General features: G+C 33.8%; 1 protein-coding gene across 1 annotated transcript in view; it reads left to right on the top strand.

Annotated features, from left to right (window-relative positions):
• The window catches only part of CNKSR3 (CNKSR family member 3), a 102,258-nt gene that overhangs the window by 39,760 nt on the left and 45,818 nt on the right, over positions 1–16,680 (top strand). The window contains exon 2 of the mRNA XM_051997975.1: positions 14,056–14,219. Coding sequence (XP_051853935.1) covers positions 14,056–14,219 — 164 coding nt within the window. The remainder of the gene's footprint in view (positions 1–14,055; positions 14,220–16,680) is intronic.

Raw genomic sequence — 16,680 nt, 5'->3', positions numbered from 1 at the left:
AATAGATGATTGTGTTTTTACTGCAGTTGGGACCATTGCTTTCACTAATGCCCATCTAGGCACTTTGTCCCATTATGAATCAAGCTGTCTGTACTTGCCTGGGCTGTGCAGGTGCTCTTTATTTTAATGTGCTTCACATCTATTTGCTCAGAGAAATTGGCCTTTGAAAGTGTTTTTTGTTGAAACTTGAAGAGCCAGGTGCCTCTAGCAAGAGTGAGGACAAGCTCTGGTTTTAGTAGGCTTTATTGGAAATTTGCTAAATACAATTTGTTAACATGAAGATGGGCTATGTCTCAGTCAAGTGGAGTAGATTATTAGATTATTAAAGCTGTTCAATGAGCTGCCTTTTAAATGATTCAGTACAGAGTAAGCCTGAGAATTATTGTAGCCCTAGTATTATTATTGCCATACACCTGACTTGGGGCATCTCCCTTTCAGAGGATATTTTTATATAGTATTTGACATATTCTCCTGACTCCAACTATTTAATCAACTAGACACAACTTAAGTCAATGATGTATAAATCATAGAAAAGAAGGACCTCTATTAAAATGTAAATATGGATTAATTACAATTTTAAGGGAGTGCTTCACTTTAGCTTTTGTATCCAGGTTTTAGCATATGTCTGAGAGGAAGTCAATATGCATTTATTAAATGCATACTAAGTGATAGGCACTGTATTTAAGCACTGGGGATACAAAAAGAAGCAAAAGACAAGTCTCTTTCCCGAAAAGTTCACAATCTCATGAGGGAGAGATAACAAGCAGATATGTGCACATAAAGTATACACAAGACACATAGTAAACATTTAATAAATGCTCTTTGGGAATGGAACCTTTTTTCCTCCTAAAGAAGATCTCAGAAGAACTGTCTCGAGCAATGATTTTAATATAAATAATATAATATAAAAGTGATGCTATGAAAAAACTATAGATATGGTCATTCACTCTGTGTGACTATTAAGTGCTTTCTTCTGCCAACTGTTTTTTTGAGAAATTAAAAAGTACTCCAAAAATATTAACTATTTGCTACTGACCATCAAAAGGATATATGTTTTGAGATCCCCCCTTCCCCTCCCCCAGTAATGTGTCCATGGTTTGCACTGAGCCATCCACACCATTGTGGTCATTACCTCCTTATAAACAGTGGCACATAATTGTGAGCCTATTGGCTAAAGACAAAAGGATTTTTATTTTCTCCAAAACCAATTGACTCATGTAAGAATAGATTATAGCTTTATTATCATTTACTCCTTGCTAGGCCCAAACCTACCACTCTTGGCAAGATCTTGAGCTGGAATTCAGTAAGTTATGTTTTTCTATAGGAAACTTATTTTCCATATGTGTGAATTGGTTATTTTAACAAGATAAAATACCCTTTCCCATGACCTTTTAACTATTAGGATGGCTAGCTGAAATGCATTTCAGGGGTCAAGGCTTAGGAATCTGACCTATCAGTTTGAAGCAATATGTCTTGTGAGAAGAACTATTTCTTCTCCATTTGTGTGCTCTCTTCTCAAAACACCTGTTTAACTTATTCCTTTTAAATCCCATAGCATCTTCTTTTTTTTTTTTTTTCTTTTTTGGGAGGGGGGGAGACTAGGACTCCCTATTTTGTTCAGGCTAGAGTACAGAAACCACTCATAGGTGTGAGCCCACTCCTGATTTTCACACAATCATTTTTGATCTGGACTGATTTGCCTTCTCTTCCAAGGGATCCACAGTAATGGGACTGGACTTAGTGTGGACACTGAATTAGCTTCTCATACTATAGCTCAGATCTCGGGAGTGGAACCCCCACTCTCAGCCTCATTAACAATAGTAATGATAGATATGTGTCACCATTCAGAGCCCATAGTATACTCTTAAGTCTTACACTTAAGCTTTTAGGAATGCTTCCTTTCCTTCAAAGTATGAGAGAGATGTTTCACTTTGGTAGCAAATTATTAAATGTCACTAGATTCTGGAGCAGAAGTGGAGAAACATTATATTGACAAATGGTCCCTAGGTTTCACCAGATTGTCCAAAGGGGTCTATCATCCACAAAAAAGGATAAAAAACCTTGCTCTTCACTGTACTCCATCACATACTAGCACCTTTCAGATTTGTGAAAAATAATTAAATGTTCCTTGTTCTGCTCCTTAAAACTAACTAATTACCCCTCATTATACTTTTTGGTCCACATTATTGCTTTTGCATGTGTGTGTCTACTAAGGTACAAGTGTTTCCTTTGTTTTTGTTTTTATGCTAAAAAGCAGGTCAGTACATGATAGAGTGAACAGGGATGTTCTCTGTGCAATAAGTACACCACAGACATATTTTTGTTTCTGAAGCCCTGGAGGTATATGGGTCTGTACTGACCTGCATTGAAGACCTACCTATCATTTTCCTTCTCTAGTCATATTGTTTCTTTGTCTCATTTTTCAGGTTCTTATTGACACACAGGAAACTTGGAATGCTTTAATTAACTTTAGGTGTGGTTCATAGACACTAAATTTATTTAATTTAAGAAAGCAAAAACTTAGATTTCCCTGAAAATTTATTTTCTTCTTAAATATTTCGATTTAAAAGGGAAATAAGTTGAGGGTGGAGATCCCTGGAATGATAATAAATCATTAAATCCTGATTTAAAAGAAGTCAGTGTCTTTGTCCCCTGCCCCACCATCTACTCACTACCTCATAAGAGATCTGGAGATGAAAGGGATCTAAAAGACCACTTAGTTTAACCTTTCTCATTTTAATTTTAAAATTTTATTTAATTTTTAAAATAATAATAGCTTTTTATTTTTCAAAATACATGCAAAGATAATTTTCAACACTCACACTTGTAAAATCTTGGGTTCCATATTTTTCTCCTTCCTTCCCTAGACAGCAAGTCATCCATTACATGTTAAACGTATGCCATTCTTTTAAACATATTTCTACATTTATCATGCTTCATAAGAAAAATCGGATCAAAAGGGGAAAAAACTAAAGAGAACCTTTCTCTCATTTCATAGTTGAGGCATCTGAAACCCAGAGAGGTCAACTGATTTGCCCAAGCTTACAAAGTAACCTAGTAAGGGATGGGAAGAATTCAAACTTAAGTCCTGTGACTGTCAACAAGTGATCTTTTTGAAACATTGTACCTTATTTCCTCCCTATTGTTGGCAACCTATGGGGATAGTTTAATTTTGTTCATAAAGGCAAGATTAAGAATTAAATGAGATTTAGAGCCTAGCCTATCAGAGAATGTTTTTAGACTCAATCTCTAGTTTAGGGTCAGATCAAAACCAAGATTGAAATCCAGCTATATAACATTGTTTCCAGTTTTGATATCTTATAAACCTGGAAAGCACCTCAGGGAACATATAGTCCAAACTCATTTTATAAACAAGAAAACTGAAGCCCAGAATGTGCTGTCTTGCCTAAGAACTTAGTTCTAAGATTCTGCTAGTTTTAAGGGGATCATCTTGTCTTTTTGCTGATATCTCCTTTGTAATTTTAATATGAAAACAAAGGTAGATTATCAGATATTCTCTAATTTAGCCCATACCTAAATAATAGCATCCTTTAATAGAGCCCAACAAGTGCTTGTTCAGATTTTGCTTGTAGTCTTCTAGCAAGGTTATTCCATTACCTCCTGAGGCAGCTAATTTTACTTTTGGACAGGTTTTGCAGGAAGTTTTTCCATTTGTTATATAGAAATATGCTTCTCTTTTGCCCATTACTCTTAGCTCTCTTCTGATGCAAAATTTCCTCTTTAGCAAGTTAAATATTCCTAGTTCCTTGATCATTTCTTGAAGGATTCAGCCTTTTTTTTTTTTTTTTTACCACCTTCTTTGTTCTCTTTAGAATATATTGCAGTTACCTTTTAAAAACAAGACATATCAAATGGTTCAAGGGGAATTGGTTACTGTAGGTGTGGACTCATCAGGGAAGAGTCCATTAGAACAATGATTACTTCATGTTTAGTATACAGATTAAAAACACATTAGCACTTTGAGGAGTTGTCCTGTCACATTTGTTGAACTTGGAGTTCACTAAAACTCTTGTCTTTTTTTAAGATGAGCTGTTGTCCAGTCATACCTCCTCCATCTTGTACTTGTAAAGTTTTTTTTTTTTAATACATATAAACTTTTTTTTATATAAACTTTTACATAAACTTAAGATACATAGCAAAATAGAAGCTGTAACTTATACAGCAACCATATCTTAGTAAAACCATGGAGCTCAGCCAGGTTGAAGATAACCAACAGACCTCAAAAGTTATTGGTGACTTATGAGAATATCTACCCCAAAGTGGATGAGAACAGTTTGTTCCAATGGCCATGAAGGTGACTAAAACAGATACTATAGCATTCTTAGAGCTTGCTCAGACATCAGAGACATGAAAGTCATCCTACTGCATGCTGGATCATTGCAGTATCTTTCACCTTGCCATTAGACCTTGATGATTGAAAGAGAGAGTGAAGATAATGACCTTACATAATTCTGCATCCAATTCACATGTAAGTCAAGATATTTCATTCAGGCTGTTGTTCTACTTTACTATTTATTAACATTTTTGTGTGTCATGGTTGCCACTTCATTGGCATTTTGTTGAAGGCTATGGACTCCTCAGAATAATGTTTTTAAGTATATGAAATATATAACATTACAGAAGTATTTTCACATATATAACTTATGTGTGTATCTATATAGTTATATAACATATATACGTAAATACAATAAAAATTTCAAAAACTAGCATAGTTTACAGACAACAGGTTAAGAATAGCTGTTAATAGCTAGTCACACTGTCTTTACTCAGCTTTCATTGTACTAGTTGCCCCTTCCAGCCTTTATCCCTTAATCCCAATAATTAAAATATTGATCATCATAGGACCAAAATCAGATCAGGATCATTAGAGACCACTTTCAAAACAGCATTGAAATATTAGTGACTCATAGGTCCAATCATTTGCCATTTCTTCTGTCTCCAAAAAATGTGTTATATTTTTGGATGCACATTTTTAAATATGAAGCAGCAAAAGGCATTGTTAACATTATTGTATTTCTTGTCTTATGAGTAGCTCAAGATCTGCAAATAATTCGCTATTTATTCAACAACCATTTATCAAAATCCTTTATGCAAGGCACTGTACTAGGAACTGGGGACAAAAGGACAAAAACATAGCTTCTGACTTCAAACAGCTTACATTCTACTGAAATGTAATTCCAGTTTAATTCCTTTAGCATCTTATAAGTATTAGGTATGCTTACTTCCTTTAGATGGAGGCAATGAACTGTAAGGAAAATGATTTGTTCAGAGTCACAATAGGAAGCTGGTAGCTGAGCCAAGTGTAGGGTTTAACTTTCTAGCAGTATCAAAAATACAATGTTCACTTCTGTATAAGGGACCCTTTGCATATTTGCCAGGTTATTCCCTGTTGTCACACTTTGCTAATTTTTACCATTTTTGCCAGTTTATTGATACTAGAACTCCAAGATTGCTAACTTAATGGGACTGATACAGACTTAAAAATTATTTTCTCTTAAGTTTTAATAATAATTGAAAGAAAAGTGGAAAAGATGGTGCAGTGATGGATATGGATCTTCCCAGTTTGAAGCTGGCTGAGAGAAGGAGGTGGAAGACCAAAGTAATCAATACCACTAACCCAGGAAGATCATGGGGAGATTTTCAGTGCAATTTTGGGAAGTCAAAGTTTATATTGGCATCCACTGAATCACAAAAAACTGTATTCAGATATCTTATTAGTCAAGAAAGCATGAGAAACCAGAATTTCAAATACTTTGATACTAGAGCTGATGTCACAGTCAGCCAGAATTGATAATGAAACTGAGGAAACTTTCCTTTCTGTTGATGGAGAAGCAAGTGGGGTCTCAGTTACCCATGGATACTGTGCTAGGGCTAGGTAAGGTTCATGTGCAAACATTTTTATCTCTTAGTATCAATTACTGTGACCCTTGTGATGTTTTTTTTCAGGTAGAGGAGAAACATGTCACTTCTTAAAAAGATTCAAAGCCATACAGAAAGTGGAAAAAGTGAAAATCATGACAATTTTGGCAGCCAAATGTTTCTGGTTGAAATTTCACCTAGGTTGCATTACTTAGAAATTCAGAAACTTCTTGTGAGGGCCAAACTTTATCTGATTTCTGATATTTTGGTTATTTGAATCCTTGAGCTGTTTGTACTATACCTATTATTTTTACTTCCTTAAATTAAATTATCCTGTCCAGAGAACATCTTACAGATCTGCTGTTTTGAAGTTCAAGTTATGTGTCATTCACTAATGTAGTATAAAAACAATACAAGCAAAAAACCAGCTTGGAAGGTGACATCCAATGAGGATTTTTGTTTTTCGAAGTTACCTTCCCAGAAGTCGAAAATTCTGAAGAACAGTATACCTCAGGTCTCAAAAGTTATTGCTAATAGGAATAATAGGTGACATTTATAGTGCTCTGGTTTCAGAAGTCTTTAATGATGAGGAAAAGTAGCTGATGTTTATTTGTCATTTATTAATAAATTTATTATTTATAATATTAATCAATACAATTATTATTTATTAATAACATCACTTAACTCCTATTTGTCTCAGTTATTTATCTGTAAAACAAGGGCAGTGGAGAAGGAAATGGCAAACTACTCCATATCTTTGCCAAGAAAACCCCATGGACTTTTGTCGACCTAACTTAGAGTTAAATGATTAAAAAACAGTTATTTTGAGGAAGGTGGAAAACTTCCTGTTTTTTGCTTATTCTTTTGCCACTAGTAAGCAATTTTAACTTTAAATTTTGTTAACCATTCAAGACTGTTTAGATCATTTTTCTTAAGCATGAGAGCTTCAATTCATACTGCAGTAAGCTATAGCATTATTCTGTTCCTGCTTAGCACACAGTCCACAAAGATATTTAAAAGAACATCTCCCCTCACTATGTAATTGAATTAATTTCTTATAGAGAAGCAAGATTAAAGTTTTTTCTGTTATTATTTTACAGGGAAATTCGGAGTATTAGGAGTCTGGATCTGTGTGTTTTTGTTGTTGTTGTTATTGTTTTGATCTTGATCTCAAAAAACTATTTCCTGAATGTTAGGAGACCAGAAAAACAATAAAGAATGAATCATTTTGATAAAGGCTCAGTTGTTTTAGGTGCACTGGGAGTATTGACACCTCTTTACACTCTTCATTGGAGAAGTGTTTTGTTTTGTTTTTTTCCTATGCACAGAGATCTTTGATTTGGGATTTCATATTAAAATTATGAAAATAGTCGATAGTCATGTAATTTTGATGGTGTGAGTGTTGAGTGTAGCTATGGAGAGCAGTGAAAATATCATAAAGCTAAATGTTTAAGCAATTCTGAATTTCTGGCATGGGAATTATTTGTACTTTTGGGGAAATATTATGAAAGAAAGTACTCTGACATCTGATTTTGTGGCCTTGGCTACACTTGATGTTTACCTGGGAAAATAACGAAAAAGAAATGGAGTAACATGGAATCAATTGTAGGACCAGAAACTTTGCTCCAGGAAATAGAGTTCACTTTGCTGCTGTAGTAAGAAAGAATACTGTCTTTGTTGGTTTGGAGTATTGCTGTACATTATTAGAAATATTCTGAATAGCTGTGATCACTGTACGGCATTGTAGAAGAAGGTGTAGGCAATTGAAATGAATTTTACCTGTCCTAGGCCATGACCAAGAAGGGCATTGTTCTTAATTTAAATATAGAATTGGTTTCTTGGTTGTTGCAGAAGAAAAAAATCTCAGTAAACTGAGATGAACTTAATGGGTTAGAAAAATCAAACATAGTAAAATTCCAAGGAATCAGATTCTACTTACTATGAGGGAGCATGAGGTTCAGCCAACATCCTCACCTGTTCACAGCTGTAATAAAGAGTTTTACTTTGATATATAATGAGGCTTGAAACTATAAATATCAGCGAAGGCACACCTAATTAATTTCATGATTGTTCTTACCTGTATGATCTGTCTAAGGGTGAGTTTTTAGGTAAGATATAAAGAGGTAAGTTTGTGCTTTGTTTTTGCATCCAGTCATTGACATCAAAAGATTAGTTGTCACATTCATGTGGAGGTTAAACTGTCTTTAGCCTCAAAAAACTAGAGAAAATAGGGTTCTGTACTCTACTCACCACTTTAGATCAAAAAAGGGATTAATTAAATTTACTTTTAAAAAGTAAACTAAACATATCTGTAATAAAACAAAGTGTGTGTAGAAAATAAAGCTTTTTACTCTGTTGCTCAGCCTCCTTGCTGTGTCTGTAGCCAATTAACTGTTAGTATTATAAGTTAGCAGGTATTGAATACCACTTTGACCCTTTTTTGCTGCTTACTGGAATCACTCAGTTCAATTCATCTTTTGTCTTTCGTCTTCCAGAATAATAATTAGGTTTTGTAAAGCGTTCTTTCTATCTTCAAAGTAAGCTTCTCAGCAGCTTTTTACACTATAGGCTTGCAATGTCACCATACTGGCTTATAGACATTTCTAATGTTCTTTTTGGGTAAATGATACAATATTCTTTTATAACCTGGGTTCTTAACAGAAACAGTTATTTTGCAAACAAAAGATCGATTTAGCCTAATATAATCACTTAGCACTATTTCTGACACTTAATAAATGTTTCTTGACTGACTGATCCAATAGTTTCCATAGTAAAAAAGTCCAAGGCATTTTAACATAGTGTACCCAACACAGCAAGGTCAATTAGAACCTAAGCTGTTATCTGTACAGTTACAAGTTGTATAGAAAATAAAATACTTAAGTTGTATGTAAAAGAAAAACTCACTGTGTGGTTTGGAGTCTATAACTACTCTCCCATATAGGATATAAGAAACATTATTGTGCTGTTTTTCCTGATAGAGAAGGAAACTGAAACATAGGATTGAAATGACTTTTCCACAGTCATACAGCTTTGACTCTCACAGATAGAAAGTAGGTTTGCTGATTTTAAGACCAGTCAGTATTTAGTTTTCTGTTATATCAAACCATCTCCTCAAACAAACATATTTCAAGATACTCAGATTAGAATACATACATCTCTTTTTTCTTTTCTTAATTTAGTTTCTATTCTGAATGATTACCTCAATGTACATATCATATTACTTCTATTTACTCTTACTTAGGCACATAGATTGCTGTGGAATGCTAAGGGCAGAGATTTGAGTCTCAATGTCAGAGATAATCCTGTTCATTCCAAGCATGAAAGGGGTCACAGGGAGCTATGGGAGGCGAGGGAGAGAGTTAACCAAGCTTTCTTCTTCAGTTACCTCTTGACTTGATTATATGATTCTAAATATGATTTTCCATAGCAACTGACACATTTGAGTTATAATAAAATAAAACACACTCCAAAGTCAAATATCAGTAAGTTTGGGGTTTTATCTGTGTCCTTGTATGCCATGCTTAAGCATAGAGAATCAAAAGTTGACTTTGCTTTTGTGATTTTCAGAGGCTTCTAAAAATAGAAAATAATGCTCTAAAGTCTTAAAAATTCAAGCCGATTTGATGAGACAGATGTCTAGAGGGAGACATTTGCTTTTATTCGTTGTTGACACAGTGGGTTATAAACTATCTAAGTTGGGTAGGAGTACCTCAGTTAAAAAAAAAAAATCAGTCAAAAGTTTTCTATAGAGTGGTGGGAAAATAGATAAGGCTTTGACATTCAGGTATAAGATGTGAAATAGGATCCCAAAGTTATGTGCCTGTTCTGTGGATTATAGAAGAAAAGACTTTAAAGAACATCTGATAGGCTGAGGTTTAGCTATGTCATAGTTCTGTGCACTCCACATAGCAGACAATTGAAAGTTGAAGAGGTTGAAGTCTAGATACTAGCTTCCAGTTAGTTAAGAGACAGATCTGTTGTCTGGTTGTGACCTAATTAGTTATCTGATATAACCTTATACGTGAAAAATGAAGAAAAGCTCCAGGTATTTAATGTTAGTACATTTACTATAACTTCTCCTTAAGCTGACTTTTAGTTTTTTATTTGCTTATTATTAATAACAAAGTTGAAATTGGATTTCAATAAAGGGTAAGAATGCCTTGTATCAAGAGCCCGAGATCTGTTAATTAAAAAAAAAAAAAAAAAACAACCTCACATTTTTGCTTATCATTTAACTTGAGTTTCACTGTGTGTGGAAATGACCTGCTTTAAACTTGAGACTAGAAAGTGACTGAAACATCAAAGAGTTGCTATCGCCATCTTTTGTTAACTTGACTTATCATTAGCTACACAAGTGGGGAAACCGTATCAGGTGATTTGTTTGTAGGTGTATAATTTATAAACTACATAGAACCCTTTTCCTGAGTCACCTAAGTTTTACTACTAAATCTGTGGGAGGAACTGATGATATTGCAGGCCCCCAAATTTGTCATTATTCCAAGTTGTCAGTGTTATATCATTGCAGGGATGTGATGATTTGCTGTGTCCTTGGTTAGGTATATTTCCCAAGGGTAAGCTCTAAGAGCTTGAAAATACATCATAATCCTGTAGTTAAGTTCTCCTTTTGTAACATAGATTGTACCAACATACCTGCTATGCCTGATAACATATTCAGTGTTCCTCAGTCATCTCAAAAAACAAACAAACAAACAAAAAAAAACATCTTAAAGAGAAGGGTGTGTGTGTGTGTGTGTGTGTGTGTGTGTGTATACATGCATGCACACATTTTTTCAACTCTTTTCCAAAGTTGTTTGGTTATTGTAATCAACATTCAGCTTCGTTTTCATTGTTTTTGTTTACATTATTGTAATCATTCTGCATATTATTTTCCTGGTTTTGCTTTTTTTTTTTTTTTAAATGCATTTGTTAGTTGGTATAAATCTTCTTACACTTTTCTGAATCCTTCATTTTCATTGTATCTTATAAGGCAGGAATATTCCATTATGTTCATGTACTACAGTTTGTTTTACCATTACCCAGTTGATGGGGAATGCAAGAATGGGAATATGGTCACTAATTTTCAGATGTAGCTGACTCATGTAAAATGTAGCCAAGATGGTTTTTTCTGCCAAAAATTTTTAAAGGTATTTCCATTTCAGTATAAAACTGACCCTATTTAGCTAAAGAACTAAAAGGATTAAGTCATTTCCTATCCTTTAGTAAGGTTCAGTTTTGTGCTGCAGAATGTAATTTTATGTTATAAAATAACACTATATACTGTTAAAATTAACATTTACAAGTCAGTACTTATGAAATGCTTGTTGACTTTGCTTTTGTCTCTTGTCCTTTGCTTCCATTTTATACCTCTACTATTCATAAAGTCATGTTGATTTTTTTGTTGGTGGTTGGCTTATTTTTAAAAGACAGGCTGTTCAGTGTCATTAAAAAACCATTGAACAAGAAAGTAATTTGGAAACTTTGACTCTTAAGTATCATTAACTAACCTATGTGACTTTGGGCAAAATAGTTCCCCTTTTTATATCTTGTTTTTTTCTACAAAATTGTTGCATGTCATTTCTGATTCTTCATGAACCCATCTAAGGTTTTCTTGGCAAAGATATTGGAGTGGTTGTTATTTCTTTTTTTCATTCTGTAAAATTAGGCAGTTGGAATTGATCTTCTCCAAAGTTATTTCAAACTATGATTCTAATTACATCCAATAGTGTGGATATGAGAAAAACTTGTATTGTTTCTATTACTTAGTTAATCCATATGGAGGCTTGTTCTGAATTAATCAAGAATTTATCATGTGACTATAGGAATATTTAATTCCAAACTCAATTCCTCTTCTTTCATACAAGTAAGTGAGAGGACATTTTATGATTCTCCTAATAGCTATTTTTCTTGTAATACAAGAAGACTTTTTATAGACCACTTCCATGTTGGTGATAACCATGTAATACCCAGTTCTGTTGAGAACATTTTAATGAGTATATTTGGAGACCATCCAACATACATCTCATCTAGCAAAAAGATTTTTAAGTAGGTTATATGTAGTAAGAAATATGAGTTGTCTATTTAATATGTAAAGAACTGCTTGCCATCTGGGGGAGGAGGTGGAGGGAGAGAAGGAGGGGAAAAATCGAAACAGAAGTGAGTGCAAGGGATAATGCTGTAAAAAAATTACCCTGGCATGGGTTCTGTCAATAAAAAGTTATTAAAAAAAAAAAAGAAATATGAGTTGTAACATTCTTGTACAAGGAAAATGGATAGTTCCTTTTTAAAAAAAATTAAGTTCTGTTATAGGAGTTAAAACTACAAATAATTTTTTAGAAATCATCTGGTTCACCCTCTTGTCTATTATTTTTCAGTTTGGGAAAGAGGGCTAAATAATCATATTTCACATTTATATTGTCAACTGGACAGAACCAGCCTTTTACTGGTGAGTGACTGGAGCTGAACAGAGCATACCAGAATAGTAGGAAAGTCAAGAATCAAACAGAAATTTAATTTCAAAGTTTGGGAAATATCTGGCAAGTAAGGGGACAGATTAGACACACACGTACTGGGGCACATTTCCCCTCTAATGGGGGAAAATGAGGAATGTGGGGAAATCTTAATATTTATACTAAATGGCTACACAGTGAGCTGTGTCCCTGACAGTGAGGGGAAAGTAACAGTAACAATAAAACAACTTTGTTTCATAACAAGGTTTTCTGAGGCATGGGTACTTTTTGATGCTTGTCAAAGCTCAGAGAACACCTGGTGCTGGTCAAAGCAATATTGTAATTGTGTTTTTTGCCAGAGGGTGAGATCATCCAGAATGTGAGCGCTAAGGATTGTTGTTATTCCAAACTCAGGGCATCATAGCCTGCTTCCTAGACCTTAGCTCTGGAAAACAGGTATCTCCCAATATCTTGACAATATTGTGCTTGCTTTGAAGTTTGCAAAGCTCTTTCTTCACAAGCATAGGGAAGATTTGGGAGGCTAAGTGACTTTTTCTGCTTATAGTGCTAGTGTGTCTTTCAAGTAGGATTTGGAATCAGAATTTTTGATCCCAAGGACAAATCTCTATCTATTGTACTATTCTGTTTTATGCTAGAGTTAAGATTTCCCTTAACCTACTAATATTAATTTAATGCTTTAAATCTTAGCTAAAATTTTACCTTCTACAAAAAACCTTTCTTGACCTTTCTGAAAGTTAGTGTCTTCCTTGTGATAACTCTAAATTTACAAAGCATTATCTTGTTTGTATATAACTTGCTGGTTGTCTCCCAGAAAGTTATATACAAGTTGGATTATTCGATTGTGAGTAGAGACCTTTCTTTGTATTATAGTGTATAAATAATTGGTTATTTGTTCCTTAGTAATATAATATCTCATTTTAACTTGTGATTTTGGGAGAATCACAAGCTAAAATAAGATATCATATTTTGTCCCTGTGGAAGAAGGACAAAATATTGATTCTAGAGTCAGGGGAACTGGATTCAAATTCTGTTTCAAATAATGATAGCAATAATAGCAATTACAAAGAGGAAGTTCGTAACACGTTTTTATAAATATTATTTGATATTCACAACAACCCTGGGAAGTAGATGCTATTATTTTTCCCATTTTACATCTGAGGAAACTGAAGCAGCTAGTTAACTGATTTGCCCAGAGTAACATAACTACTAAGTGTTTGAAGCTAAATTTGGACTCAGAATTTTCTTCACTGTGTCAAGTGCTTTTTCACTATACCACTGGCTGCCTCTGCCATTTATTGTATAGGAGTGACTCTTCGACAGGTTGCCTAATCTCTATGACTCCCAGTTTAATTTTTTATAAAATAGGAATGGGATGGGGGGAGGAGGGGCAGTGTGTATGAATTTATTAAATAATCTCTGAAATTGCTTCTTTTTCTCCCAGCTCTTCAGGCCTTAGACTTCTTGACTTAAAATCAGTTTTTTTAAAAAAAGCTAACTTCCAAACACTTGTTCTTGAACAAGGTGTTTTTTTTGTTGGTGGTGGGCTTTTTTTTTTTTTTTTTTTTTTTTAAGAAAATATCAAAGAATGAATGTGGCAAACAGGTAAAAATTTAGAATGGCAGTGCTGTAATTAATGATCATTAGCTTGATTTATTAATTTGGAAATGTGAATGAAGAGATTCTAATGATTGCCTGTTTCTTTTGCTAGGGTTGGATGATTGCCTCCAGCAGTATGTCCATAAATTTGAACGGGAGAAAATAAATGGTGAACAACTTTTGCAGATTTCCCACCAGGATCTCGAGGAACTGGGTGTCATGCGAATTGGGCACCAAGAACTTGTATTGGAGGCAGTGGATCTTCTATGTGCATTGGTTAGTTACATTGTTTAAAATATACATAAGAATCTACAAATAGAAATGTTGGGGGGTGGGGAGGGGAGCATTAAGGTTCTAATTTTTTTTTTTTTTTTCTTTTCAAACCCAAATCTTACACCTTTTCTCTATTTGAAGCTTGGCTTATGCCAAATTTATAAAAGGGAGAAAGGGAAGGAAGAGATGGGAATAAGAATTTATATGGTACCTTGTTCTTTTTTACAAATATCTTATTTGATCCTCACAACAACTATCAATATATCTTTTTTTTCAGTTGAGGAAAATGAGGTTAATTGATTTGCCAATGTACAAATTGGCATGTTAATCCATGCCTTTCAGACTGTAGGCCCAGTACTTTAGTCACTGAAAATGAATTGAGTTTTCTTTTTTTTTGTTGTTGTTAAATTCATATTTTCTTGACTAATATATAGCAAAATAGAAAAGTAATCCAGAATGAAAATAAAAGCTTGGATTAAGATTAATAGTAGCAATGGGTCTTTATTTTTGTGTAGGCATCTCTGTTGCCGTCAGTTGCTTGGATGTTTAGTGGAATATCAAATAGTTGCTATTTGATATTTTATAATTTCTTACTGGAAAGGAGTGTTGAAGATCATTCCCCTTCCCCATTTTATAGATTTAGAAACTGGGGCCAAAAGTTTTATAAAACTAATTTCATGTTATTCACCAAAGTAGTAATTAATCAGAGTTAAGACTTGGGCCCTGATTTTCTGACTTCAATTTCAGTGATCTAAGGAGAACCCAAAGCCTAAACTCTTTGAAGTAGCCACAATTTTTTTTTTACTGTATTTAAAAATACGAAATTTTTAGTATTTAGGAGGAGGAATTCTGAAGGCAGTCCTTGAGCCTTTGACTTCATTAATCTTGGAAGACTACCACCATGATTAACTAATCAGCAGTTTATTGTCATAGTTACCTAGGGCAAGGTTAAATGATTCCCTCATGGTTATATAGATAGTATGTATCAGAGACAAAAGATAATCCCTGCCCTCAAGAAACTTACAGTTTGTTAGGGGAGATAACAAGCAATCAAATACATACAAAACAAGGCATATACTAAATTAATATGAAATAACTAAGAAAAGAAAGATATTGGAATTAAGAAGGGTTAGGGAAGCTCCTGTTAGAAGATGGAATATTTTAGTTGAGACTTTTAAAGGAAACCAAGAAGTTAGTAGTTGGAGTGGAGCAAAGTGAATATGGAGGATAGCCAATGAAAAATTTGGGAACCAGAAGATGGAGTGTCTTGTGGGTGGAATAAATAGGATGCTAGTGTCACTGTGCCACACTGCTTTTCACAGATAATTAAGATAATAACAAAAATTTTATATGATCCACAAAAATGGTCAAAATAAAAAATACCTAACACTACAAACATCAAAATGATTTATTTTTTAAAAAACTTTTTCTACATTAACACAACCTTAACAATAATAATGGCACCTAGATGATTCAGTAGATAGAGTGTTGGGTCTGGAATTAAGAAGACCTGAGTTCAGTTCTTAGATCAGACACTTTGTAGCTAGCTGTATGACCATTGGCAAGTCACTTAATACTGTTTGCCTCAATTTCCTCATTTATAAAATGAGTTGGAGAAGGAAATGGCAAGCCAATTTAGTATCTTTACTAAGAAAGCCCCAGATGAGTCATGAAGAGTCAGACACGACTGAAAAATAACTGAACTACAACAAAAAGAATAATATTATAGGCATTTAATGATTTATTGCTTGGTTTGTATTTGTATCTCTTGATCACTGAAATGGTAGATCAACTTTACCTGCATTTTACCTGAGCAGATTCAGCCCTAAAACTATTGAATCAAAACTAGCCATATTCTTGTTTCTGCACTAATTTTGTTCCTTTGTATCTCCATCTTCAGGGGAGCATTAAAAAAATTTAATTGCTAAGCATGTTTATCAAGTAAACATGTCAAAAAAACCTCTTAGCCTTTAAGAGAATACTGTCAAATGAATTAATAAGCAAGGAAAAAGTTTTTTTGGCCCCTCCTGGTTTGAGTTTTTTTGCTTCTATATTTTAAAGACAAGTCAACAAACGTTTTTTAGATTTCTACCAATTGCCAGACACTATGCTAAACATTGGGAAAGGAAACAAGCATTTATTAAATTTATTAAATTTTTCACTAACTGATCCTTACATCAGCCTTGGGAGGTGGGTGATTTTATCATTTCCTGAGGTATGTGAAGTTTAAGCAACTCAATCAGAATCACATAGTTAACTAAGTGTCTGAGATCAGATTAAATATAGATCTTCATGATTCCAAACCAGGTATGCCATACACTACCCCATCTACATGCCCTCCTAGACAGCTTAAAGATGCAAAGAAAAGCAAAAAAAGTCTTTGCCTTATAGGAGTTCAAAATCAAATATTTAAAAAATAAATAGTATTCATTTGACTAAAAACTATAGCTCTGGTTCTTTGGAT

Source organism: Antechinus flavipes, chromosome 4 (genome assembly GCF_016432865.1).
Source record: "Antechinus flavipes isolate AdamAnt ecotype Samford, QLD, Australia chromosome 4, AdamAnt_v2, whole genome shotgun sequence".
NCBI classification, from domain to species: domain Eukaryota; kingdom Metazoa; phylum Chordata; class Mammalia; order Dasyuromorphia; family Dasyuridae; genus Antechinus; species Antechinus flavipes.
Note: the sequence above shows the minus strand (reverse complement) of the source record. Positions and strands in the feature narration are given on the sequence as shown.